The sequence below is a fragment of the Leptonychotes weddellii genome, chromosome 14 (genome assembly GCF_054177405.1).
Source record: "Leptonychotes weddellii isolate Sample4059 chromosome 14, ASM5417740v2, whole genome shotgun sequence".
NCBI classification, from domain to species: Eukaryota; Metazoa; Chordata; class Mammalia; order Carnivora; family Phocidae; genus Leptonychotes; species Leptonychotes weddellii.
The window spans coordinates 61,559,217-61,585,851 of NC_138382.1; the positions used below are offsets into that span (position 1 = coordinate 61,559,217).

Here is a 26,635-nt window from a genome sequence, read left to right on the forward strand (position 1 = left end):
GTCGACTGAGCCACCCAGGCACCCTATTTTTCTAAATTTTTATTGAGGAGAAAATTTTCCAGAGACTCTAGAGTTGCATAACATATAACTGAGAGAAATGAACAGATGACTAATGTTTATTTAAGTGATTTCTGCTTCAGTGAAAAATACTTTGAGAAATCATACTGGATTGGGGCATCTGGCTGGCTTGGTAGAGCATGTGATTCTTGATTGGGGTTGTGAGTTCAAGCTCCAAATTGGGTGTAGAGATTACTTAAATAAATCTTAAAGAAAAAAATCATACTGGACTGACTGGTACTGTTCTAAATTTTCGTGCTTCTGAATATTTGTAAGAAATGTGTTTTACTCTCACTATTGGAAAAGATAAGCTGAGCATTAAAATAATTTGCTGGTCAGATAGCTATAATAACATACAAATCTGTCTTCAATTAGTGATGTTAACAATCTTACAAAATAGCCTGTGTTTTAAAGTTCTAGGAGAAAGCATATAAATGCACAAGGACAGGCACCTGGGTGGCTCAGTAAGTTGAGCGTTGACTCTTGATTTTGGCTCAGGTCATGATCTTGGGATCCTGAGATTGAACCCTGCGTCAGGCGGAGTCCGCTTGTCCCTCTTTCTCTGCTCCTCCCCCTGCTTGTGCTCGCTCTTTCAAATAAGTGGATAAATAAAATCTTAAAAAAAAATGTGCAAGGAATTGGGTGTTGAAAGGAGAAAGAAGACACTAACTTTTAATACATTTTGTGGTAGTTACAAGATTATCTCGGTTTATTTTCCACTTTTTTTAGAGATTTTATTTTTAAGTAATATCTGCACCCAGTGTGGGGCTCTAACTTACAACGCCAAGATGAAGAGTTGCATGCTGCACCTACTGAGCCAGCCAGGTGCCCCTATTTTCCACTTTTATTTATTTATTTAAAGATTTATTTAAAAGTTTATTTACTTGAGAGAGAGAGAGCAAGTGTGCGTGAGTGGGAGGAGGGGCAGAGAGAGTATCTTCAAGCGGACTCCCTGTGGAGCGTGGAGTCCCACATGGGGCTCCATCCCATGTCCCATGATATCATGACCTGAGCCAAAACTGAGAGTCCAAGGTTCAACTGACTGAGCCAGCCAGGTGCCCCTAGTTTCCACTGTTATAGTAAATACAGCTCACCTTTTTTTCCCCCAATAAATTGCAGGAGTTAGGAGCTATTGCTGTTTTCAAAAATGAAACATGAATGTTGACAAAATGATTTTTGTAACCCTTGACAAATAAAACTGGTGTTTCCTAAGATTACCAACCAGGACATTTTTTTTTTTTAATACCAAGATTATTTTCCTTTAACGTATGAAAGAGTCCTAAGAAAATTTAATTGCTTTCAAAGGAATACATTTATGGAAGAAGTAAGTACTTAACAGAAAACATCATCATGTCAGTATAACCTTTTTTTAAAGTGAAGGTCAGGACTGGGGGGGAGCTGTCCCTTGATTTTATGGACATACTAATTATGGACTTTAATTATTTTGTTTGTTTTTTCCCTTATCCTGACAGATAAAGATACTTTCTTGTAGCAATTTATGTAATAGGTCTTTTTTTGTTTTGTTTTTTTAGTAAGCTCTATGCCCAGCATGGGGCTTGAACTCACAACCCTGAGACTCAGAGATCAAGAGTCACATGCTCTACCAACTGAGCCAGCCAGCCCCCCACCCCCACCCCTTGTGTGTTATGTCGTTTTATCCTAAGGAATTAGCCCTGGAAAAGCTTCCAGTGGCCTTATAAGTCATTTCATAAAGTTATTATAGATGTTCATATCACCCACCCCAACCACAACAGACTCTCTAAAGAAGCTTAATGAAGGAGAGGTGACTGAGATTCTGATTGTGAGCCCCCAAATTTAATTTTATGCCATTGACTTTTGTTTTTAAATATAGTCAGTATGGTTGGTCTAAAGTGATTATGTAATTACACACACTGTTATCTCGTAACTTTCCTTTTAGCTTTGGTGTTAATTCAGTCAACAAATGTTTATTGAATGCTACTACTTCTCAAGTGCTTTTCCATACTCTGTGAGTAGAGTAGCAAAGTCCTGGCTCTTACAGAGCTCACAGGGAGAGACCGATGCTAAGCAAGGTATCAAAGAAATATGTAGGGCGCCTGGGTGGCTCAGTTGGTTAAGCGACTGCCTTCGGCTCAGGTCATGATCCTGGAGTCCCGGGATCGAGTCCCGCATCGGGCTCCCTGCTCGGCGGGGAGTCTGCTTCTCCCTCTAACCCTACCCCCTCTTGCGCACGCTCTCTCACTCTCTCTCTCTCTAATAAATAAATTTTAAAAATCTTAAAAAAAAAATGTAGTATGTCAGACGGTGACAGGTGTGCAGAATAAAATAACAGCATAAGGGGAATAAAGAATGTCAGAAGTAGAGAAATGGGTTGTTGATTTATTTTTAAAAAGCTGTTTCTTCAAATGTTTGGCATTTGGAGGTTCTTTGCACTGAGCATATTCAGTTTCTTCTCCTGGTGTATATATTTATAATTACTATATAAAATGCTCCATGTGGCGCTCCCACTGTTCTAGCTTTATTCCCCACCCAACCCCTCTCCCACCTCCAGACCAGGATCAGTGTTTTATAATCCTCATGACCAGAAGCCAGACTCCCTCCCATCTCATTTCCTTTGTACATGCAATTTCTTCCTGGAACGCTTTACCCTACTGTTCCTCTTTACAAAATGGTACCCATTCCCCCATGGAACAGAGCTCCAACACATCTCAAGCTCTATTTGACTCCTCTCTCTTTTGTTTCTGAATTCCTGTAGGACCTAGAGTCATGCCACAAACACAGTGCCTAATTGCATAGTGCCATGTATGGTCATTTTAATTAATTTTATGTGTGTTAGTCATCTCTTCTGGCTATGATGTAATCGACATAACCATCAGGGACTTGCCTTTGACTACACCCCACAGGACTTCTTGAAATGCTAGGAGGCAGGGTGGGTACTCACAAATGTAGATTAAATATTAATCCCAGCTGCAGTCTCATAAATATAAACCTACTCACCAGATTTCTTTTTTCTTTTTTACTTTTCAAACTTAAAAATATATTCTTATTTAATAAACTCGTGGACTTATCATTCATTGAAAGAATTTGGACATCATTTCTCTATCAAGTGAAAAGACAAAATATTCAAATAAAAATAAGTTAAATATCAAGAAATGTTTCTTATTGCTTCAGATGTATTGCTTTAATAAAATCACAAAAGGAGGGCACCTGGGTGGCTCAGATGGTTAAGCGTCTGCCTTCGGCTCAGGTCATGATCTCAGGGTCCTGGGATCGAGTCCCGCATCGGGCTCCCTGCTCCTTGGGAGCCTGCTTCTCCCTCTGCCTCTCTCTCTCTCTCTCTTTGTCTCTCATGAATAAATAAATAAAATCTTAAAAAAAATAAAAATAAATAAATAAAATAAAATCACAAAAGGAATGTGATAGCTAAGCTTATTTTTTGTTGAGTGCTGCAGCAATAGAAGGAAATGGATCTGAATTTAAACCGAACATAAATCTCCTCAAATTAAATGAGAACACAAGATACTGCACTAATTATGTGTTTTTCCATGCCATCTCCTAACAAGGGAGGAAATAATTGGATTAATGGGGCATGAAGACTATGTAAATAAGTACAGAAAAGCTGTGTAAAAACTTTACTCAGGCTCTTGGTAAGAATTCCTGTGCCATTGCTGAGGCTCTCCCTATGGCCCTGTTCCAGGTCACAGATCTCTTGGAAAACAGTAACCTAAAACTTTTCCATCTTTTGGCTACATTTGTAGAAGACCCATTTCACTGTACTAGGTTTTATGGTATGGCTTCTCCTTTTGAGAGTAAGTTTAAGTGGTCTGTGTTATGGCTCTTGTGTGTGGTATAGGCAAGACATGAGTGACAATTCATTCGAAGAACCGAGGTCACTCATACCTTCTACCTGAAGAGTTTATTCCCCCTTCATACTTAAAACCAAAACCATACTAGTGATGCATACTAGTTACAGCAAGGACCCCCTAAGACAGTAGTCCGGCAGGATACAGTATGGGTAGAAGGGAGCTAATATAAATTAAAAGTCTGGAGGAAAGGCAGACACTTTAAAAATGCATTTTTGAAAGCCACACATGTCCAGAAGTTCTCCCTTTCCTATCATTCTCAGGTCAAAGCTTTAGATGTTTAGTCTTAGAGATATATGTATAGGATTTGTAGATTTAAAATTCTTTTGGGGGCACCTGGCTGGCTCAGTCAGTGGAGCCTGTGACTCTTGATATCGGGGTTGTGAGTTCAAACCCCGTGGTGGGTGTGGGGATTACTTAAAAATAGAATCTTTAAATAAATAAATAAAATTCTTTTAACAGTTCATATATTTATTCATTCAGTCTTCATACTTTGGGTAGCTCTGGAGTGCTGGAACGTATGCTGGATACTCAGGATTCATAGATGATGAATACATGAAAAATAATGTAATTAATGGGACATAGAGACTATATAAAAAAGTATAGATAAGCTGTTGCTTAAAAATTTTACTAAGACTGGGGCACCTGGCTGGCTCAGTCGGTGGAGCATGTTAACACTTGATCTTGGGGTTGTAGGTTCAAGCCCCACGTTGGGCGTAGAGATTACTTAAAAATAAAATCCTTTTTTAAAAAAAGATTTTTCCTAAGACTGTCTCTAAGCATTCTTTTCTCCTCAAGGAGGTCACAACCTAACAGAGAGATGTGAGATGGAATGAAATAAATAGGGCAGGATAATGGAAGCATAATCCACTTATCAGCTGGTGTCTTCTGGTCCTCTAAGATCTCAATAAGATGAGGTCACATCTATTAGCTCTATCCCACAATTTTTACCAACTCTAACACCTCTCCTTCTTTTGGAGGGTGGGTAGAGGGGGAAGGGTGAGATAGTGGTTAACTTGCATAGTCTCTTGTTTTCTCTGGCTTCTTCCACAGAGGTAGTTTATGCATCGTTTCACTGTCTGGGAATGTTTTGCACCAGGTCATTCAGATGTGAACTTAGCCTTACTTATACAAGGCAAAGTTTATTGAAGATTTTCTTAGCATGGGAAGAGATAGGTCTACAAACCTATAGATAGGTTTATATCATAAAAAGAGCAGTGCGAACCTGACCATGTAGTTTTCTGACTAAGTAGTTTTCTTAGGATAAAATACAAAGTTATTAATAAGGCCTGCAAGGCCTGGTGTGATCTGAGCCCGGTGGGCTTTCAGACCGCTCCTCATAGCACTCTCCCTTTGGATTGCTCCAAGCACACTGATACTCTTTCAGTTTCTCAAACTTAGTTTCCATTGTAGGAACTTCTCATGTGCGGTTCCCTCTGCTTTTCCTCCTCCTACAGTTTACCTGACTGGCTTCTCATTTTTAGGTCTCAGCTAAAAGTCCTTCTTAAAGAGTCCTTCCTAGAACATCCATCCTTAAGTAGGTCACTTATTCTTTCTCACAGTACTCTGTTAGTTCTCTTCATAGTATTTGTGTCAGTTTGTCCAAGATTTCCGTAGTTGTGTTATCTTCACTCACTCTGGTAAATTCCACAAAAGCAAGGACTGTTCATTGTACTCAGACTGTTTCATTATACTGTAGAATCAGCCTACTTAATTCCTAATGTGTGTCAGTCACTCATTAAGTGTGCTTGAATGAGTGAGGTGGCTCAGCAGGGATTGATGGATTCGCTGCAGAGGAATGGGAGCACGGTGTCAGGGGTGGTGCTCGGGTTTCAAGCTTGGGGAAATGGGTAGGTGTTGGAGGCACTGACTAGGTGGAAGAGCAGGTTTGTGGGAACAGAGCCAAAGTTATATTTTAGGTCTGGGCACATATAATGATTAGACTAACACCTGTGTTAGGTTCATGGGACCCATGGGGACATGATTCTGATGCCTACTCATTCACCATAAGCAAAACTGTATTTCTAATTGTTAAGTACCTGATCTGTTAGAAAACAATAATTTGTACTTCTGTATTTTTGGCTGCTACCTTGTCTTCTCCATTCAGTTATCAAGGCCTTTGGGATTTTATCCACATTCAATTTTTAAAAGTTGTTACTTAATCACAGCTACCTATATATAATAAGACCATTTTGCTCATCTCAATGCATGTATTTTTTTTCATCAATAACAGTGACTCATTCGGTTTGCTGAATGATATACATACTTAAGAAAATTGAAAGTGATCTTTTATCTTTTGTTTGTTTTGAAACAATTATATCATCAGCATTAGATAAACAATAGAACTACTTAGAATCCAAGTTATATTTCTTACCACATACATTCAAACAAAATTTAATGAAATTGGGTACTGAATTTTTGATGAATGACAAAATCTTGAGGAATGTAACTCTTCTTAATAGAGTAGACTTCATGGGATGAGAAAGCATTCAATGAACATTTATGGGATCCCTGTTAAGTACAAGGCACCAGGTTAGGGACTAAAAGATGTCTCAATCTCATTCATATGCAAAGAACTGGATCTGAATTCTGGCTTCTCTTTAAAATCACTTCAAAATAAGAAAGAAACAGAAACAAACTTTCTCTTTTAAAATAAACTAGAAGTCTTCTGCTACAACCACAGTGTATAAAGAAAGTCTGCTGGATGCAGTAATCTGTTGGGGATTTGGATATGACACCAAGAGACATGTGACTGTAGATATCAGATGGAGGTGTAAGAACTCAGTTTTCCACTGAGGATGGTACATGCTGAGCAGTAAAATTAACAGTCACTTTTGAAGAACTGGAACAGGGGCTGCTGGGTTGGTCTTGAGAGCTTTGCTGGGCCCAGTTTGACACCAGAGAATAACAGAGGAGACAGGACTGAGGCAAGAAACACATACACACTTGTCGTCTTTGTGGGAGGTGATCTGCCAGTATGATAAACCAGTGAAGATATACTTGAATTTGTGGCTTGAAAGAGCACGCCGTATACCAGAAAAAAAGATGGGTACACAATGATCAACACTGAGATATAGCCTAGGAACCTTACTGCCCTTCACAGATAAAGAAATAATCATTTAGCTATCTAGGCCCCTGCCTTAAGAACAATCAAGAGACCTATAAGGGAGAAAGACTGGGCTGACCATTGACTTTCCTACACCAGCATGAATTCTAGAAGATACTTGAGCAATGCTGCTATTGTCCAGGGTGTGTGGGAGGGGTGGGGAGTGGGGAGTATGAGTGGAGAGTCTTGTACCTAGTCAAACCTTTGTTCATTTATAAAGACAAAAGCTTAAAGACATACTCAAAAATTCAAGACCTCAGGAAAACATGGTTTTCATAAATACTTTCTGAATAAGCTATTGGAGGACAAACTTTAGCTGAGAGGAGAATGGCAAAACACTGATGGTAAGCATTGATTTTATCTATTTAATAATTGCAAGACTGAGACCAAAATGTGGAAATTACGATTAAAAACAGAATATTATAAATTATTTTATAAATATTTGTACTATCACAAGCCACAACCATGTGGAAATGTATAATTTTTTTTTTGAAATGTATAATTTTTAAGATTTTTTTTTTTAATTATTTATCTGAGAGACAGCATAAGCAAGGGGAGGGACAGAGGGAAAAGGAAAATCAGTCTCCCTGCTGATCGTGGGGTTCAATCCCAAGACCCTGAGATCATGACCTGAGCCGAAGGCAGACCCTTAACCAACTGTGCCACCCAGGCACCCCAAAAACGTATAATTTTTAAAAGCTGGGAGAGCACAGGAGAGAGAATGTGGGAAACTATGTAAACCAAGATTCAAAAGATATTACTTAAAGCTAACAATTCAAGTAATAGGATATTCAGATACTTGAAGGTATAAAGGTAATACTAGAAGAACTAAACCAAACAGTAAAATAAAAGATAGTAAGTATAAGGACCAAGAAAAATATTAAAATTGAAAATGATTAGTTGGAGAAATATAAGTGAATGGTATAATTTTGGCATTGCTTGTAATGAGGTATTAAGTTGTATAAAAATAGATATGCAAAGTTATCAAAGTAATGATAACCACTAGAACAATTAGCAAGAGAACATAAACTGAAAGAGGTCTTTTTACTCCTAAAGGGAGATTACTGGAATAGATGGTCCCTTTTCAGTCTCTGGCTGTTGTTATCCTGCTTGTGGTTGAAGCCAACACAAGAAAGAGGGTTCAGCCAAGAGAAAGAGGAGCTGAGCAAGAGCCGGGATACAACAGAAAAACAGAGAGCCTGACATATATTATGATCACAAGAACTAAGATTAAATGAAACAAATAGAAATGAGAAAGTTGTTGAGAGAGTATATCCTAAAAATCCTCACCATGAGGAGAAATTTTTTTCTTTTTTTATTGTATCTATATGAGATGATGGATTTTAACCAAACCTATTGTAATTATTTCACAATACATGTAATTCAAACCATTATGCTGTAATGTATAAACTTACACAGTGATATGTGTCAATTATTTCTCAATAAAACTGGGGAAAGTCTATATATTAATGTTAGTGTGCAAAGTAACACAACTAATATTAAAACAAAGAAATGAGATAAACTCAGCGTTGACTCTAAAAATGGATCACAATCCGCAACCCAGTGATATCCTATTCAGGTGTTACTGTCATCAAAGAATACATGCATTTCTGAAAACCATTTTGCAAATGACACACAGAAATGACAGAGCTTTTGAGGCAGACTACTCAGAGCTTATACAACTTTGTAATCAGATCACTAACCAACCAGACTAATTCTAATAAAAATGCTTCAGTAGTTTAAAAGACATGATAGACTTCTAATAAATAATGACACAGTACAGCAAATATAGGAATTTACAGTGAAAAAATAATTTTAAAGGTCAAGTTATGTCAATAATGAGCCACAATCACCACTATTATTAACAGCGGGATGACTATCTAGAAAAATGTCAATTTGGTGCCTATCTTTTTACACCAAAATAAATTAGATAATTAAATATTTAATTTAAATATTTAAAGAGTAAAAATGAAATTTTAATGAAATGAAAATGGAAAATGAAATAAAAATGTTTTAGAAGAAAACATAGAATTGTTTTATGGTTTCAAAATGGGGAAAACATCTCTTAAGTATACCACAAAATATAAAAAACATTTAACAGAGAGATAAATTCAATCCCATAAATGTGTAACAGTCACAAATACCAAAGGTAAACTAAAAAGAATTATATATTTATACACAGACATCATATATATCACAAAGGGCTAAAGATAATAATGATAAGACTAAATAGTATGAACATAATATTAAGACTAAATATAAATGAAAAATTCCTAAATGTATCTGTAGCTCCTAAATCAATATAAAGAAAGAAAATGGACAGAGGCCAGAATTCACAGAAAGAAAATGAGAAAATATAGGGAGCTAATAAGTATTTGAAAAAATATTAAGTCTCATTTATCATAAATGCAAAATAAATAAAACCACAGCAATATATTTTACCAATTAAATAAGCAAAGATTAAAAAGATGGATAATACATTATGTCTAAGAAGGTATGATTAAACCATCACTCTTATACCTTATCATGGAAGTAATAATTATTACAACATTTATACATACAGGGCAACAGCAATAGAGCAATTCCACTTGGGAAATTACTTCTGTGTCTATACATGCCCATAAATGGGAAATGTCATGTATGCAAGGATACTCACTGCAGCATTGTTTGTAATAGCAAAAGGATGGAAATAATGCAAATGTCTATCAGTAAAGAATTAGGGGTTAGACAAATGTATTATGGTATATCCATTATAAATACAGCTATAGATAGTGGCAACTATGTATATGATGATATGGAGCTACATTGTAATACACTGTAATGGTAAAAAGAGTGTAGGATAGAATGTATAGTATATTCCATCCCCCTTTTTGAAAGGCAAAAAGTGAGTGCATGTGCATAGAAAAATCAAAAATTATACCCCATAAATTGACAGTATTGGTTGTCATGCAGAGGGAAATGTGGCAACAAGGAGATGGGGTGGGAGGGTGACTTACTTTCACTCTATACCCATTTGTAACTTTCAGATACTGTACTATATGCTGTATTGCCTATTGAAAGTTTATTAATTTATTAAAATCAAATGGATCGCGGGCCATACTGAAAAAAAATTAATCATAATTTTTATCTCAGGACATACAGGTAGATGTTCTAGTGGATGGCAGATTGAAATGTGAAAAGTAAAACTGTAAAGCTCTTGGAAGAAATAGATCTTCCATTACTTTGGGATAAGCAAGATTTCTTAAGCAAGATGCAAAAAGCATGAACCGATAAAGGAAAAAAATTGATAATTGGGCGATACTAGGATTAAGAACTCTTATTTTTTAAAAACACCATTAGGAAAGTGAAAAGGCAAGCCACAGATTGGAAGAAGATATTTGCAATATGCATTTCTGACAAAGACTCAAACAATATGTTAAAACCTTCTACAAACAGTAAGAAAAGGGCAGACAATCCAACAGAAAAATGACTTGAACAGGTACTTCACTGAGAGAATATTCAAATGGCCAATAAGTATATAAAGAGGTGTTCGACTTCTTTAGTCATCAGGGAAATGAAAATTAAAACTACAGTGCAGTACCACCCCACACCCAGCAGAATGGCTAAAAAAAAAAAAAGGAAAAAAGACTACTTAGTGTTGCTGAAGATATGGAGCAAACTGAACTCTCATGTACTCCTGTTTGTGAAAGTAAATTGGTACAACCACTTTGGAAAATTGTTTGTCAGTATCTGTTAAAGCTACTGAAACCTATGATTTCCTCTGGCCCAATAATTCCACTTCTAAGTAAACACCCAACATGATCATTTCATAGAATGTTCATAACAATTTCATTGGAAATAACCCCGAACTGAAAACTACCCAAATGCCCGGTAGAATGGAAACATATATTGTGATATAGTCACACAGTGGAATGTTACAAAATAATGAGGGTAAGTTATCTACAGCTACAAAACAAAATGGATGAAACTCACAAACAGAATGTTGAAATAAAGAAGCCAAGCACAAGAGAGTCCATCCTCTTAGATTCCATTGATACTAGTAATAATAATAGACCAGACAATTGTATTATGTTTCATCAGGATAGCTGTTATTCTTGATGCGAGGGAATAACTGGAAGAAGGGGCCATCAGAAAGACTCCGGGGATGCTAGTGGTGTTCTTTTTCTTGATCTGGATACTGGATTTAGTTTGTGAAAATTAATTACATGCATTTAATGACTGGTCTACTTTATTGTATGTTTGTTATACCTAATAAAAAGTTTTTAAAAGGAAGTGGATCAGAAGTTTTTCTAAAACTAGAGATAAAAGCAAGATAAATGTAACAGTTTTATATTTTGTTATCAGTCTTCCCTGGTCTTATTTGATTGTGTAACTAGCTGAAAAACGATTACTTGAATTTGAAGCCATTTACTTCCACCTATTCATGCAAAATGAATGAGGGTTTCTCTACTCTTCTACCTCCTTTTGTGGCACATTCCAGGCTCTTAGGAAAAGGATTTTTTAGTTCTATTTTTCTATAGATATAATGGCTCTTAACTAAGATTGAGACTGAGTAGAAAGAGGAGAAAGGCTTGAAACAAAACTGGGCTGAGGTTGTTGAAGCAGTGCTAATGTGTTGGTCAGCTCTAAGAGTGTTAGCAGGCTCTCCAAATGTGAATGGAGGAGATGCAGATGTGAAAGAACTGGCTGCCTTACCCAGGAAATTTGCAGATGAGTGACTCCAGACCCTTCCATTCTTCTTCACCAGTTCCTCCTACAGTATACTGACTAAGGCGGCATAATTAAGTTCAACAGACTTAAACTCTTTTATTCACATACCCCTCGAAAGAACTTTGAAAAAAATGATACCATTCACTGATATTTAAATGGACACCCAAAGGTTTCCAACAGTTTATTTTTTTAAAAAGGAGGTAGGAAATAGTGAATATTTTATAAAGTGAAGATGAGGATTGACTGTAAGTAGAATTAATATTTCATGTATTTGATAATAGTTAAGCATCTTATGAACAAAAGCATGCTGAATCTGAAAGAACTGAATAGTTTTAAGCCTCTCTCTTGAACATTCTGATAGTCCTGTAGAATATTCTATTTCTAGTGAAAAGAACCAACTTCACTAACCTATAACCCCCTCAGAAGTCCTAAATTCACCCCAGTTCACGCCCAAATACCCTCCTTCTGATGGCAGATTTCACCTACATCAGAATATGTAAAAGAACAAAGAAGGACAAGACATGCTATGGATTCAATCATCGATTTATAAATTTTGTTTGCCTCCTCAAAGTCTTTTACACCCCAGAGTATATATCACAGTAGATTTGGGATGGCAGCATGTGCAAACTCAGTCTTCATCTCAGACAAATAAGTTTTATAAAAGATTCTGTGTGAAACTTGAGAAACTAGAAGTTTTTTCCCTGAAGTTGTCTTATGAATGTTTATTTCTTAGAAAGTCTTTGGAGTTTGAAGTCCACTGTGGTAGATATTTAAACAATTAGTCAAAATGAACCGATATGTCAGCCCCATTGGCTTTACACGTAAACAGCCAAGGAAGCCAGCCTGGTAAAAGGTTACATGCAAAGTGTGCCTTCCATCTTTTTGATGGAAAGATACACATCTTTATTGTTGATATATAAACAGTTTTAATGGGAAGAAAATGGCATAATCAAAAGTTAAGTCTAATGAGGCATAAAATATACTTTTGTATACTGAATTTTAGAAATATGATCTTTCAAAAATGTGCCTATAAAAATATCTAATTAGCTAGTTTAGTGAATTTTAGTTCATTTCATTTTATAAACTTGTGAGGATTTTGGCAAATATACATTAGAGCTGTCATTTAAAAATAACATACTGTAATACAAAAAGTAGTGTATTTTATGAATAAAATTCAATTTATTAGAAATTTTATTTTTATTATTATATATGGTTATTACAAAGACTTCGACTGAGCAACCTTACAAATTAAAATTTTCCTAAAGAAGATAAGCAGGATAAACAGACTATTTTACATTATACTAGAATCAGAAATTACATTTTTATGTTGTTTTAAGTTGAGCTTGAAGCTTGTCTCTCAACAATCGGATAGCCCAGTTTTCTCTTGTGTACTTTCATTTTTAGAATTTCTCTTTTTGAGTTACACCCCTGTCTGACATAACAGTGGTGAATTTTGACAAAACGTTTTTATTGTTAATGTTAAGAATCCAAATTTAAATTACACATTACTGAAAGGAAACAACTTAAATGATATCATTGAATTTAATATATATAAAAAAAAAAACTAAGTAAAAAAAGAGTAGTTTCTCTCAAACCTCATCCTGAGCATGGATTCCTGCCACCAAGGAATCTGATATTGATCAAGCATTCTGAGTAATTCACAAGTACACTAAAGTGTGAGAACTGCTAGTCTAGAGCAACATTACTTAATCGTGGGTGATCCATAATGGAAAGAGGCAACCCTAGTCCTTGGTGGAAGAGTGTAAATAATAAACTAATAAAAGGATTTGTCCAAGAGATACACCCCTTTCCTTACATCTGGATTATAGTAGCCTGATTCAAGTTTCACTGTCCTGTCTTTATACCTATGAAGTTTTATCCTCATTTCTTTACAAAATACTAAATATTTTTGTAACTTATTACAAACTACCCTGCAATTGCATACAGAATATTTATAAACTGTATTTACCTAAATTGCCATAGAGTGTTGAATAAACTACTACAAATGATCTGTTTAGTAACTTTTAAATATAGATTTCTAGTGATGTGCTAAGTAACAAATTTGAATATTTTAGTTCAGTAAAATGGAACCAGTAAAACCTCTGGCTTCACAAATGAAGTGATTCAAAATGAGTGTGTCAGCTTTAATGGGGCCCTTGCAGCCTACAGTAGGGTGAATAGCACATTTCTGTCTCACATTCCTCCTAAAACAGAGGCTGGCTCTGATCTCACTCTTACCACAAACCTTCATGCACAAAACTTGTGTGTCAGTGACACGAGAAGCTCATTTTGATTGTAATGGGCCATACTCTTGTCTAGTACATCATTTGTGAAACTGAAGTTGGCTGTTATAAGGCAGCAGGTATGTAAGTAATAACATTTATGAGTGATCTCTGTGAAATGGATTCCTTCTTTCCCTTTTCATTATAAGAGGAAACTTTATTTCAGAGTAGAAAGTGCATTGTCTGAACTCATCAACACCCTCTCTATCCCTCCCCTCCCCAATTTGTTGCAGACCAGGATGAAAGAGCAGCTGAGCTCAGCAGGGAGCAGAATGAGAAAACCATCCGGAGCACGCAGACCGCGCTCCGCAATTTCCGAGAGTTCCTCATCTCCAAGTATCCTTCTGAAACAAGAGAGATTTATGTCATCCCTTGCAAGGAGTTGGATGCCTACCTGGCCTCTTTCTTTGTGGATGCCAGGCAGAAGGATGGGTCCGAATATGAACCCAACAGCTTGGCCAATTACCAGTGTGGACTTGAACGGTACCTAAAAGAACACAGGTATGGCTACAGTATCACCAGGGATAAGGAATTCAAGCGTTCCCAAGAGGCCCTGAAACAGAAGCAGATTGAACTCCGATGCAAAGGAAAAGGAAATAAGCCACACAAGTCCATGAAGCTCACCTTTGCTGATGAACTCATTCTGCGGAAAAGGGGACTACTAAGCCGCTATAATCCCGAGGGTCTTCTCAACCTTGTCTGGCTCAACAACACAAAAGCTTTTGGGCACTGCACAGGCTTTCATGGATCTACCTTGAAGTGGGGCGATATCCGGCTCCGGGTAACAGAAACGGGGCTGGAGTACTTAGAGTGGATGGGTCAAGACACTGGTGACCTGAATGCCAAAACCAAGAGAGGGGGCACGGACTCTCGTGTGTATGCCACCCAACACGCCCCGCAGACCTGCCCCGTACAGGACTATAAGGAGTATGCCCAGCGGCGGCCTCCTGCCATGCGCTACGAGGATGCTCCTTTCTACCTGTCCATCAAGCCAGTCGTGAACTTGGCAGCTCTGCATTGGTACAACTGCCAGGCCCTCGGCAAGAACAAGCTGGCCAAGATGGTGAAGACCATGTGTGAGAAGGGTAACATCCCTGGCAGGAAAACCAACTTCAGTGTGTATCAAAGCTGCAGCACCTTGTCTGAGGCCCAGAGCAACCAGCTGGTGCTTATCTGTAACAGTCTGAGCCAGCAGGCCGCCCAGTCAGTGGCTGGGCGCTCCAACGGTGGCGATTTCATCGTCTCTGCCTCCTATGACTCTTCCTCCGACACCGCTTGACCAGGTGGCTTGAGCAAGAGCCCAGTTTGGTTACCGTGTCCAGAGAAACTGTGATCATACACTGCTTCTCATTCCCTTTCCTCCACCCTCAGTATTAACTTTATAAAAATCTAAATATATACTATATTTTTCTTTTTACAAATAAACCAGTGGAGATAGTTTAGTATTGCTAACATAGTATTTATAGGCTTAACACAGATGTACTCGTGGGTGATTAAATGTAATTGCTGTTACAGACTCTACAAAACCATAGTGGTCCTCAGGCAACACAAAGTAGAGAAGGAATTCCGTTTTTAAAGAACTGTCAGAAAAGTCACTGAAAGTTATCCTAGACACTTGTGTCCTCAACTCCTGTTTTCCTTTCCACCCCACCTCTCATTTTTAGTCTAGTTAATAAATGGCTTTATTTTTTTAATTTTTAAAATTTTGTATTAATCGGGAGGAGACAGTATTAACCCTACTGCTTACACAGAACTGTATTCAGTCAGATCCAGAATATGAACATGTTGATATAAGCTCAACAAATTATCTACATACTTTTTTTAGCAGAATTAGAATTTTAGCTCCTGTGCCTCATTTTTTGTAATGTCTGAAAATCTAGATGTTTAGCTAACATCTTTTCTTTTGGGGGCAATAAAGGTGCCATTCTTTTTGGAAGATACATAATTTTTCAATAATATGCAAAGTCCAATATTGTGGCGATAAAGACTGTTAATAGCTCATTTTTACTGTTGTGCTTAAACCTGGATAGAATATTTTTTGTCCCCTAAGAAATCAGTTAAAATGAAGTGTGATTTTCAGATTTACAAAACTACCAAAGTTTTTGAAAATGTTCCCAAGCATTAGATTGTATATCAAACATAAAAAGAAGGTAGAGAATGGGAGAGTTTTAATAAAAATCCAGAAGCACTAGTCAAGACAACAAAAGAGTCCTACTCGTCAAAGCCCAAATCCCCTGATTTATTTATTTATAAGCATTAAACTTCGGTCTCTTTTCCCAAGGAGATTACTTGACTCTGTAGTTGAGATCAAAAGAATATTGACGTTCATTTTGGGTAACAACATTTTGTTACCAGCTTTAGCTGAATTCAAAGCATTCTTGAAAATGTGCAGAGTTTCTTCTACAGTAAATATAAATTTATCTGTGATACCCTGCAATTATGATAATAATAATTTTGGTTAAACAACTCTTTGTGGTGGTTTTTCCAAGGTCTTTCTTTTCAAGTCTTGAAGTCTGTGGTGTATTTTTAGTTAAGATCCTTCAATAACAACATAAGTTTAGACACTAGGACGACAATAAAGTTGAGCTAGGTTCCTATGCTGTATAATCATTAACACATAAAAAATCCAAATCTTAATAGCTTTATTGGATTCTATTGGAAGTATTTGTTCTTCAAGGTAACCTCATAATTCGCATTAGCTAGGAGGGTAGGTGGTATTTTATGTATTAATTTATTGTAGACCAGGACAAACTTCATTTTGATTTGCTTTGCTAAATCATCACATTAACTGAGCTTTCCACATGGCTAGGCATCTTTTCCCAACACTAAGTTGTAAACATATAAAGACCCATTCCTCTAAGCTGTGACCTTTCCTTGGGCTCCGGAGTAGAAAGTCTGCTGTGGACTTTGTGTGGAATCCACTTTACTTCATGACTTTTCCTCCATAGGGAGGCATCCAGAAACAAGAAGAAAGGGTGGAAGATATCTTGCTTTATTGTTTTATATTAACGATGATACCCACCGTTTTTTGAGCTAACGTGTGTGCCAGCACTGTGCCAAGTGACTTATTACATGCATCATTTATACAATAGTTACTAACTGTATGAAAATTAGAAAATTCAGATAAGCATAAAGAAAATTCTCCTGAATCTGCTGGCCAAAAAATAACCACTGTTAATATTTTGGCAAATATTTCTTTAGACATTTCCATATGTATAATTTATTTCTCTATATATTATCTTTAATCTTTTCAATCCTTGAAAAGGTTAGTTATCTCCATTTTATGTTGAGATCAAGACAAATCAGTTAGGGTATAGTTAAGGAAATGGTACTGTCTGTCATCTGACTGCAGAGTTTTTTTCTGTTTATCTTCTTTATTTCCAACTCCTAGTCAGGTTCCAGTGATTTGAGCCAGAAATGGGGACTCAGTGTCATTCCCTCTCTGAAGGCTATCTGATTAAATGGAATGCTTGAGTGATCTTTCATGATGGCACACCGTGCTCCCTAATGCCCCCTCTTCTGTTCATTTTGAACCACAGGGCCTCTTTCTCCAAGTTCTCTTTACAAAACTTTCCTTATTCTATACCCGGTTTGTAAGTACACAGGACAGCCTACTGTAAAAGAATTCTTTTTTAAAAAAATAAGGTTGTTTTTAATGGGTTACCTCTCATGTTTAAAAATTTTTTTTCTGTGAAACATTTAAAATGTAATTGTGCATTTTATTTTTGCATTGACATACTTTAAAAAATTCTTACTATGTTTTTGACAACAAAGTAAGTTTGTGATGAGGAAGAAGAGCAGTCAGTATGTACTGAGAAAGCAGAACTAGGAGATTTTGCATCCCTCTGTGTGTTTATTGAGGTACTACTAACATGAAAGTCTCTCTCCTATTGCATTTTCATTCAGAAGAACACAATTAAATTGAGAATGTGAATTACTTTTTAATTATTTATATTTTGCTTTGATAACTCAAACCAAATAGGAACATTGTGATCTAGATTTAGAAAACTTTTCTGAAGAATGGCTTGGTAGAAGTTTAGTTGAACTGTAGTATCTCTTTGGGTTAATGAAATTACAAAAAATTATCTACAACTACCTCTAAATTTTGTGTTTTTATATAAACAATACTGAGGACATGCTACTGCCTGATGCCATTTTTATTATTTGTTATTTTAGCTTAAAAAAATGTTATGTTCATACTGTGGCAGTGGTACATGCCAAAATATCGTGTATGTGCTTTAGTGAAAATTCAGCAGTCCAGCAGGTGTTTACTACAACTGAATGTGCTGCCTTCCCAGGCAATCCTCTGGTTCATAAAAAAAAACAATAAAACCACATTTGCAAAATTTACACTTTTAGGTCAGTGTAAGGTGATGTAAGAAAGAGACCGTGCCCCTCACATGACTCTGGAAGTTTTGCACTGTCCACAACAAAAATGTCAAACCCATCTGTCAGCTTTTGGGGGACATACCTGCAAAATTCAGTCTTTCTTCTATGTGAGTGGCTGTTGAAAACCATGGATGGTAGCAATTTTTCTTTAAAAACCCATAATGTCTGAAAAAATTCGAGATATTCAGGTTGTTTATCCAACAGAGCTTATTCTTAAAATTCCATTTCTTATCATGGGTAGTAGGGGTAGTCTGAATATGATTTGTAATACACCAGCTACTTAAAATATTTGTTATCTTATATTTTTCCCTATGTTAATTCACTTTTACCTATGTTAAATTACTTCCTGATGCACAAAAGAATAGTCTGAAATTTTTTAAGGTAGATCAAGTCTCTCTGGTTTTTCAGTTAGGTCATTGTTAGCTGAAACTTCCGTCACATTAATTTGTCTAAGTCATATGGCTTAGCTTTTAGATGTCATGAAATCCAATGACTTCACTGAGATGAGAATTTACAGTCATATCAACAAATACTTGAACACTATTATCTAGACACTGGGAAGGGTAAAAAGATGTATAAAATAGTCCCTGCCCTCAAAGAATTTATAAAAGATACTGTAATAAAAGTTTCATTTCATTTTTGAGAGCTCACCAAAAAAGTCTGCCAGTACTATCTTTTTTTTTTTTTTTAAAGATTTTATTTATTTATTTGACAGAGAGAGAGAGAACACAAGTAGGCAGAGAAGCAGGCAGAGGGAGAGGGAGAAGCAGGCTCCCCGCAGAGCAGGAAGCCCGATGCAGGACTCGATCCCGGGACCCTGGGATCATGACCTGAGCCGAAGGCAGCCGCTTAACCGACTGAGCCACCCAGGCGCCCCTGCCAGTACTATCTTGCATCATTTCCCAAACTTTGTATTCATGCAGTTTGTCAATTATTCAGCCATTGAAAATGTTGGTTTGCTGTGGAACTCATAATACTGCTTTGAGTATTTTGAGGAGAATCTTCCTTAAGAGCCTGTTTTAAAATCAATATGAAGGCAAAGCCATTCCTACACCACCCATTGTGTTCACATAGGTGCACACGTGTATAAGAAGGTGTAGATTGTCATCAATGACTATCATTTACTGAGTACTTACAATGTGCCAGAGTACTAAGTGCTTCCGTAAGTTGTTTCACTTAACTCTCACGTAATCCTGAGGGTAAGTATGATTATTTCTCCTTCATAGATGAGGAAATCCAGAGGAGTCAAATGGGTTGCCCATATCACAGCTAATACATAAGAGCATCAGGATCTGAAACCAGATCCAGATACTATGAAGTACTGTCCCTTTTCTGTTGCAGCTGCTTGTTCACAAAGTGATTTGCTCTGCTTCTGTAGACTCTCTGAAGTGATAAATTATAAATGAAATCCCTGATGCAATAAAATCATCAGTATTCATTGTCTCCAAATTGACTGAGAGCAGTGCCATCACCTGGCATGTTTGTTAGTACAACATTGTTTAGGCCTCATTATTTTAGTTACTTTGAGATGGAACATTCGGCACTTTGTTTCCCCCCGGCCATGCTTGGCAAAAGTTTGCGTCACTTTTTAAAGGACACTTAACTTTGTCATGGAGATGAGTTTGTGTACGAGTAATTATATTTTAAAAAGTGATTGTCATTTGTTTTTATGAATCAGATGCGGAAAGGGGAGGTTCTAGGCAGAGGGAATATCTCTTAAGCCCAAAAGCCAATATTGCTATCCACCAGATACTGAATATTGATTGCCAGTTTGCCAGGGAGTTTGATCTTCCCTGCAAATTTGGTGCCAGCAAATTAACAATATTTAATATAGGAATTTGTTGTTAATTTTTTTTTTTTAATCTATCGAGATTGTTTTTGGGGCACCTGCTGGACTCAGTTGGTAGAGCATGTGACTCGATCCTCAGGGTCATGAGTTCAAGCCCCACATTGGGCGTGGAGCCTACTAAAGAAAGAAAAAGAAAGAGATTGTTTTTAATAAAGTTTTTAAGGAAAAATACTATCCTTATGATTCTCAGAATTAGAGATTGACCAGAACCCATTCAGATTTTCTTTAGTTTGACTATCTCCACAGTTCAATATATTAGAAACATATATTAGAAACAAACACTTCTGATTTTAATCAGGCTTCTTGTGACTCGTTTTCTTTATAGGAAAGAAGTATTTTGGTCTGTATTTCTCTGGCCAAAATATAGCTGTAATACTTAATATCTATAAATAAAAACTCTACTATGTGATAAAGGAAATAAATTTCCAAGCCTAGAGGAGAAGTCAAGGGAAGTGTATGATCATGTATTGCAGTAAGCTGGTTTTTAAAAGGTTCCTTTATGAAAAAAAGTATTATAAATACTAAAAGAATTAAGTTCTCTATCAATTAGTTTAATAGATTTTTTTCTCAAATAGAATTCCTTTATATCAGATCTTGGCATATTACCATATACAGGTACAGAGAGAGAGTTGCTTATTAGGAAACACACCATTGGCAAAGGCAGCCTCAATTGTGTTTTCTTATTCAACATTGCTTCTCCTCCCCACTTGGATCTGGCTGAGATGAAATGAATTGTATAGCTTTTCATAAGGCAAAGTGATGAAGATAGGATGATTTTAAGAGATCCTTGCCATTGAATATAACTGGGACACAGAAATACACTGCATATATCATCCTTTAGTGGTTGGTGGATTTCTAATGATATAAAAACAGAAAAGGGGATGATATTGGCAAACTGCCAACAACTCTGATTTCACTTCTAACTAGAGAAAAGAAGGATAATCAGAATTTCTCATGCTTCATCCTATCTGTAAATCGATCATTTGGGCCTGCCAAAGCTGAAGGGAACACCCGATTTGGTATTAAAGATTGCATTTTTTTAAAATTATTTTTTAAAGACAGCATTTTAATACATTTAAATTGAGTTGTTATATAAACCATGACTTTGTTTAATTACACTCAGTATTAAGTCAGAGTACTAATTTGATCAGAATATTAATTAGGTCAGAATATTAGTGTGAACCATCATCTTTGCTGAATTATAATCATAGAGGATGACCTGGAAAGGACCCAGGAGATCCTCTAGCCCAGTGCTCTTCAGTGCTATGAAGAATAGGAGTCACCATGTCTTGCAGGTAGGGAGCAAGGAGGGCAAGAAGATAGAGATTACAAAGGGAATCTTCAGACACTGATTCTCCAGGAACTCTCATGTTCCCTATGCCCCTACCTTCCTACTTTGAAACTCACCCGACTGAATGAGCTACTACCTTTATGATACATCCTTCACGTGGAAGCGGAAAATAAGATTGGAAACATCTACTCTAACCCACCCCTCTTTTATAGAAGAGAGAACAGCCCTAGATATATTAATGAGTGCCCAGGTGAACACACCTTGTTAGAGTCAGAACCAGAACTAGAACCCAGGCACCCTGACTTTTAGTCCACAGATAAGAGAGGAGGATGGTAAAACAATCCTACATTTCCACTGAGTTAGAAAGGGTATCCTTTTCTTGTTTTCAAAATTGTAATAGTTTTTAAGCCCTCAGTCAAGTTTGTAGTAGGAGTAGATTCAGGCTGCCAGTTTCCAAGTAGGCTATTTTTGCATGTGAATTTTCACTTTTCATATTATACTGTTACATTTAGCAACTTCTCTTTCTGGAATTGATGAAATAATCTCTAAATGTAACTTCACTTTTTTAAACGAACATCTCTCAGCTTACCCCATTCATACTTAGTTTTCATTTACAGAGGGAAAACTAGTTTTCAAGTATATGAATTCCAGTTATATATTATGAACTGAAAAGTAACTTTTTGTTTAGTGTGGTATTCATTTGTATATCCAGCTACATAGTACTTACATTACCAGTTTTGAATGCAGTCTATAATACCATTTTTTACTCTGTGGAAAGATTAAAATGTCATTTGAAGGTTTGGGACCTATCTTCAAAAGATCAAACTTCTATCAACATAATTAGGATATTTCTGAAGTGAATTTAGTTATAGGGAGGAAAAAGAAAATGGGAATTAATGGAAGACCTATAGCAGGAAGATGTTGAAATACAAAGTATTTGTAAATTCTCCTATTATCCTGCTTGGTCTTCTAAAGAGGAATTCAAGCATAAATATAAAAAATTTTCACAAATTTTTATTTTACAAATTATATTTACCAGATTATAGCTGAAGAAAAAGGTGAAATTCTAGGATTTTTTTTTAAAGTACAGTGGAATTATTTGTCTTTTGAATGCAGTGTTGAATTTTGCTAGACTTCTGATGTTCTTCTTTGTATTACACTGGAATTAGAGAGTATTTTTACCATAGTACATTCATTTCAGAGAGCTTTGAAAATACTTTGGCACAATTTATTTATTTGTGGTAAGTAGAATTAGGAAGACATCAGCAATATAGAATCCTAACAGTAATTGTGCATACTGTATTTAAGTGATTTTTATACCTGTTTACTTTCTGTAATTTTTACATTTTATAAATCAAATACCTTAGTATACTTCCACTAGAAATTAATTTATAATTGATTATTTATACTGGATGAAGTAGCAGGTCCATTTTAGTATTAATCCACTCAGATTAACTTTATCTAACTGAATTTTTATATCTACAATTCATTATATTACAACTTTTTAAATAGCATTTATAACAGAAGAACTTTTGTTTTATAAAGTATTTGTTATAAAAAAAAAACCCATCTTGCCAAAAACCATTACAATTTCTATGCATTGTGTAATATTCAGTGACATCGCTGTTGAGATTTGCATGTTGTTCTAGGTGCTTTTTCATGTCTGTGTTTGTGGTGTTTATATGGAATTGTTAACCATCGCTGCTATCACTTATTGTAGTTAAACTGAAAAACTGTGCTAAGAGCTGTGCCAGTCAACATTTGTTATGTGTGACTTGTGAAAATATGTACTTAGTTGTTTAATATTTTGAGCCAGCACTTAGTGGCCTCTACAGAAGGAAATATTGTGGTTGTCGAGTGGTGCCAACTTCAGAATCTCGTTTCACGTGTGTAATTCCAGGTCAGATTTTCTTCCATACTTTCCCCAACTCTTTGAAAGGAAAGTTTGCAAAAAGAAAAAGCAAGAATTCTTAACTTTTTCCAGTACTCCCCCCACTTTAGATCTTTTTTTGTTCTTCCGATACTTGAACACGTTACAAAGAAATCCAATAGAATGACAATGTAGCAGCATAATTACCTTTATCTGGTTATTTTTATCCAGGTAAATGATAACAGGACTATGAGGTGCCTACACTATTTTTGTTGGTTATCATGGCTTATTGTTGGAAATGCATTTGATAAGAATATTTAGTTTTTAAAATTTATTTATTAGGGACTGTGGAAACCTCAGAGTTCCCAAGTATTAACTTTTATATTCAGCATTTACATGGGCTTATTTAACATATTTATTTATTTGACTTATGATCATCAGAATTTTTTCATGCCCACCTGTCTTTAGTTTGGTTCCTAGCATTTCCATCTTGCCTCAGCAATTACAAACACACTCTGAAAGTAGAGAGAAAATTATTTCAGTGAATTAATTCTATATTTTGTTAAAATTCCACATGGGGGAAATATTATATGTTTATACTCTTAAAATGGAAGTGAAACTGTCATAAAATGCTAAGAAAAGAAGGCTACTTCCTTAAGAACATTTTAATACCAACACACCAAAATTCCTTGCTTAGTGCAGGGTTTCATTCTATCTGTTCAATGGGTTTCTAATTATGAGATTTCTTTAATAAAGGGATAATCTCCTGAATTATATAGAGGCTTTTTGTGTGACTGCAGATATATGGCGACAGCCAGTGCTGTATTTGGAAACATTGCTGCTGAAATTGCTGATTTAATTCTAAGAATATTAAAACTAATTCATCAAGGCTCCTGCCACTTCTTTGCTTAAAGGAAAAGAAAGGCAGATTTTAATTGTGAGACTTTCTCCAGAATATGCTTTAAATATTTACCCCTCAATGGAGGTGATAAAGCAATAAAAGGAAATTCAATTATGTATGTTCTAAAGAAGTTCTGCCCTTGTCCAGTAACCTCCAGAGCAACACTAAAGTATTTCTTGATTCCTGCACTGGGGGTTTTCAGGCAAGGCCTTTATACTTAGAATTTTTTTAATATTTTGGACACCAAAGATTATGGCATGATATATCCTGATGATTAATGGTTTCTATTAGATAGCTGTGGGCACGTTTATTTGAATCCTGCTCTTGGAATTTTTTTTACCCACTCTGGGTCTTCTGTACGTTTTGTATGTCTGTCCTGAGGCACTTATGCCCAGGGCAACTTTTTAATTAAATCATGCATATATATTTATTAGGTTTCTAATTTATAGAGTATGTTTCCATCATGATTTTAAGCTTTTTTCACTGCTAAAATTACACATAGATTTGCCAGATTAGCCCCATTGTGAGCAATAGCTTGTACCTTTTTCGTTGTAATCTGGAAATGTAACTGTAACCCCATAGGCCTGAGACCTGGCAAGAGAATGACTGGAAGCATTTTGGATTCAACAGAATTACTTAAATGACTCATTTATCTGTTAAAGTGAAGAACTTTGTTTAGTAGAGTGAATGATATGTTCAACTTAAATAAGGTCTTCCATCTTACGAATTATTTTAAGATTTTTAAGATTATTTTAAGAGTAATTTTAAGATTTCTTTTACTTTACCACTTAGAAGTTAATTGGGATTAAAAAGGTAGATTTGTCAGTTTATTCAGTATAATTTAACACCAGGCATTTTTGTAAAACAAATATAACCACCACAATTAATACTTAGAAAAATTTTATGAAAAATGATACTGTTCTTTGGAGATGTATTTACTCCTCCCGCCTTTTGGTAGATTGTAATTTTTTTATATATTTTCTGGCCACTTGGCTTTTAGCTGATTTATGTGAAAAAAGCATATGTGTGCCTGATGTTGACTCTAATCCTATTTTAAAATTCTCTTTTTAAACTGCTGCAATTAAAATTTGTGAAAGAGAGAAAGGTGAATTGAAATGGAGGGAAATTTCTGTTAATATGTTAAGATGTGTGACTGTGGTGCTCTTGGTTAATTAATCCTTTGCCAGTTGATATTTGTATTAATATGATAGAACTTTTTTGTTAATAAGAATATACTATTGGCTTCATTTTTATTTTGCTGCTCACTGCTTTTCATACTAAGGTGTTTTCATCTTTTTCAGCTCACTGTTTTTGCTTCATATTTGTCTGTGTACTTGTGCTCTAAATAAAATTCTAGTTTTATGTCCCAGTGGCTTATTCCATTGTGTGTATAATATTTGTCTCTAATGTCGCATAATTTTCTATTGTTTTCAGTATTTGTTGGTACAGCCTAAAATTTAAGGATGTAAGAAAAAAATCCAGTAGGGGTGCCTGGGTGGCTTAGTCAGTTAAGCATCTGACTCATGATTTCAGCTCAGGTCATGATCTCAGGGTCTTGAGATGGAGCCCAGCATCAGGCTCCATGTGGGACATAGAGCCTGCTTGGGATTCTCTCTCTTCCTCTCCCTCTGCCCCTCCCCTCACGTGTGTGTGTGTACTCTCTTTCTCAAAAAAAAAAAAAAGAAAAAGAAAGAAAAAGAAAAAATCCAATAAAATCAGCTAATGAGCATCAGTGATGTCTCCATAATGAGAGCATGCTTTAATCACAGTATTTTGTCTCTACTTGGATATGACCAGTCTTCCTTCATTTAATAAGTGGTTTCCTGCAAAGCTGGCTGATTTTTGTAGCCACAACAAACAATTGTAAAAACAAACCACATTTTGAAAAAAAAAAATTGTCCTGGTCACTGTGCATTAGGCCCCAGGATCTAATCAATGCATATTGAGCAGACTATTCCATATCAGGTGTTGTTTCTCTTTCTTTCTTTCTTTCTTTTTCTTTTCTTTCTTTCTGTCCTTTTTTTGGGTAGGCAGCAAAGTTTATTGAGTGATAGTACAAAGCTCCCAAAGAGAGAGGGGACCCGAGATGGGTTGCCCCAGGTGTTGTTTCTAACCACTAAGGAGGGGGAAATCATGGAAGGAGAAGCATTTCTACGTGAGTATGCTCACGCATAGCCCATAGGGTAGGGAAGACACTTTCAGACAGCTGAATTAATTATATGCTTCCTGGAGCCCCAGGTCCAAAAATCCTATTAATGGAACAGAAGTCTCCACTACAAACTCACTATCTATGAGCTCTGCGGCCAATTGCACAAAGTTATACCAAGCTAAGTAGATG

General features: G+C 36.0%; 1 protein-coding gene across 3 annotated transcripts in view; it reads left to right on the top strand.

The window, feature by feature from the left end:
* Nucleotides 1-26,635, top strand: part of KIAA1958 (KIAA1958 ortholog) — a 147,904-nt gene that overhangs the window by 95,511 nt on the left and 25,758 nt on the right. The window contains exon 3 of one of the 3 annotated variants that reach the window (XM_081803384.1): nucleotides 14,231-14,314. The exons of 1 other annotated variant lie outside the window; for it this stretch is intronic. In XM_081803384.1, the coding sequence (XP_081659510.1) occupies nucleotides 14,231-14,314 (84 nt within the window). Of the gene's footprint in view, nucleotides 1-14,230; nucleotides 25,680-26,635 lie in introns of those variants that run through there. One more of the 3 variants, XM_081803382.1, reaches the window with a different exon arrangement.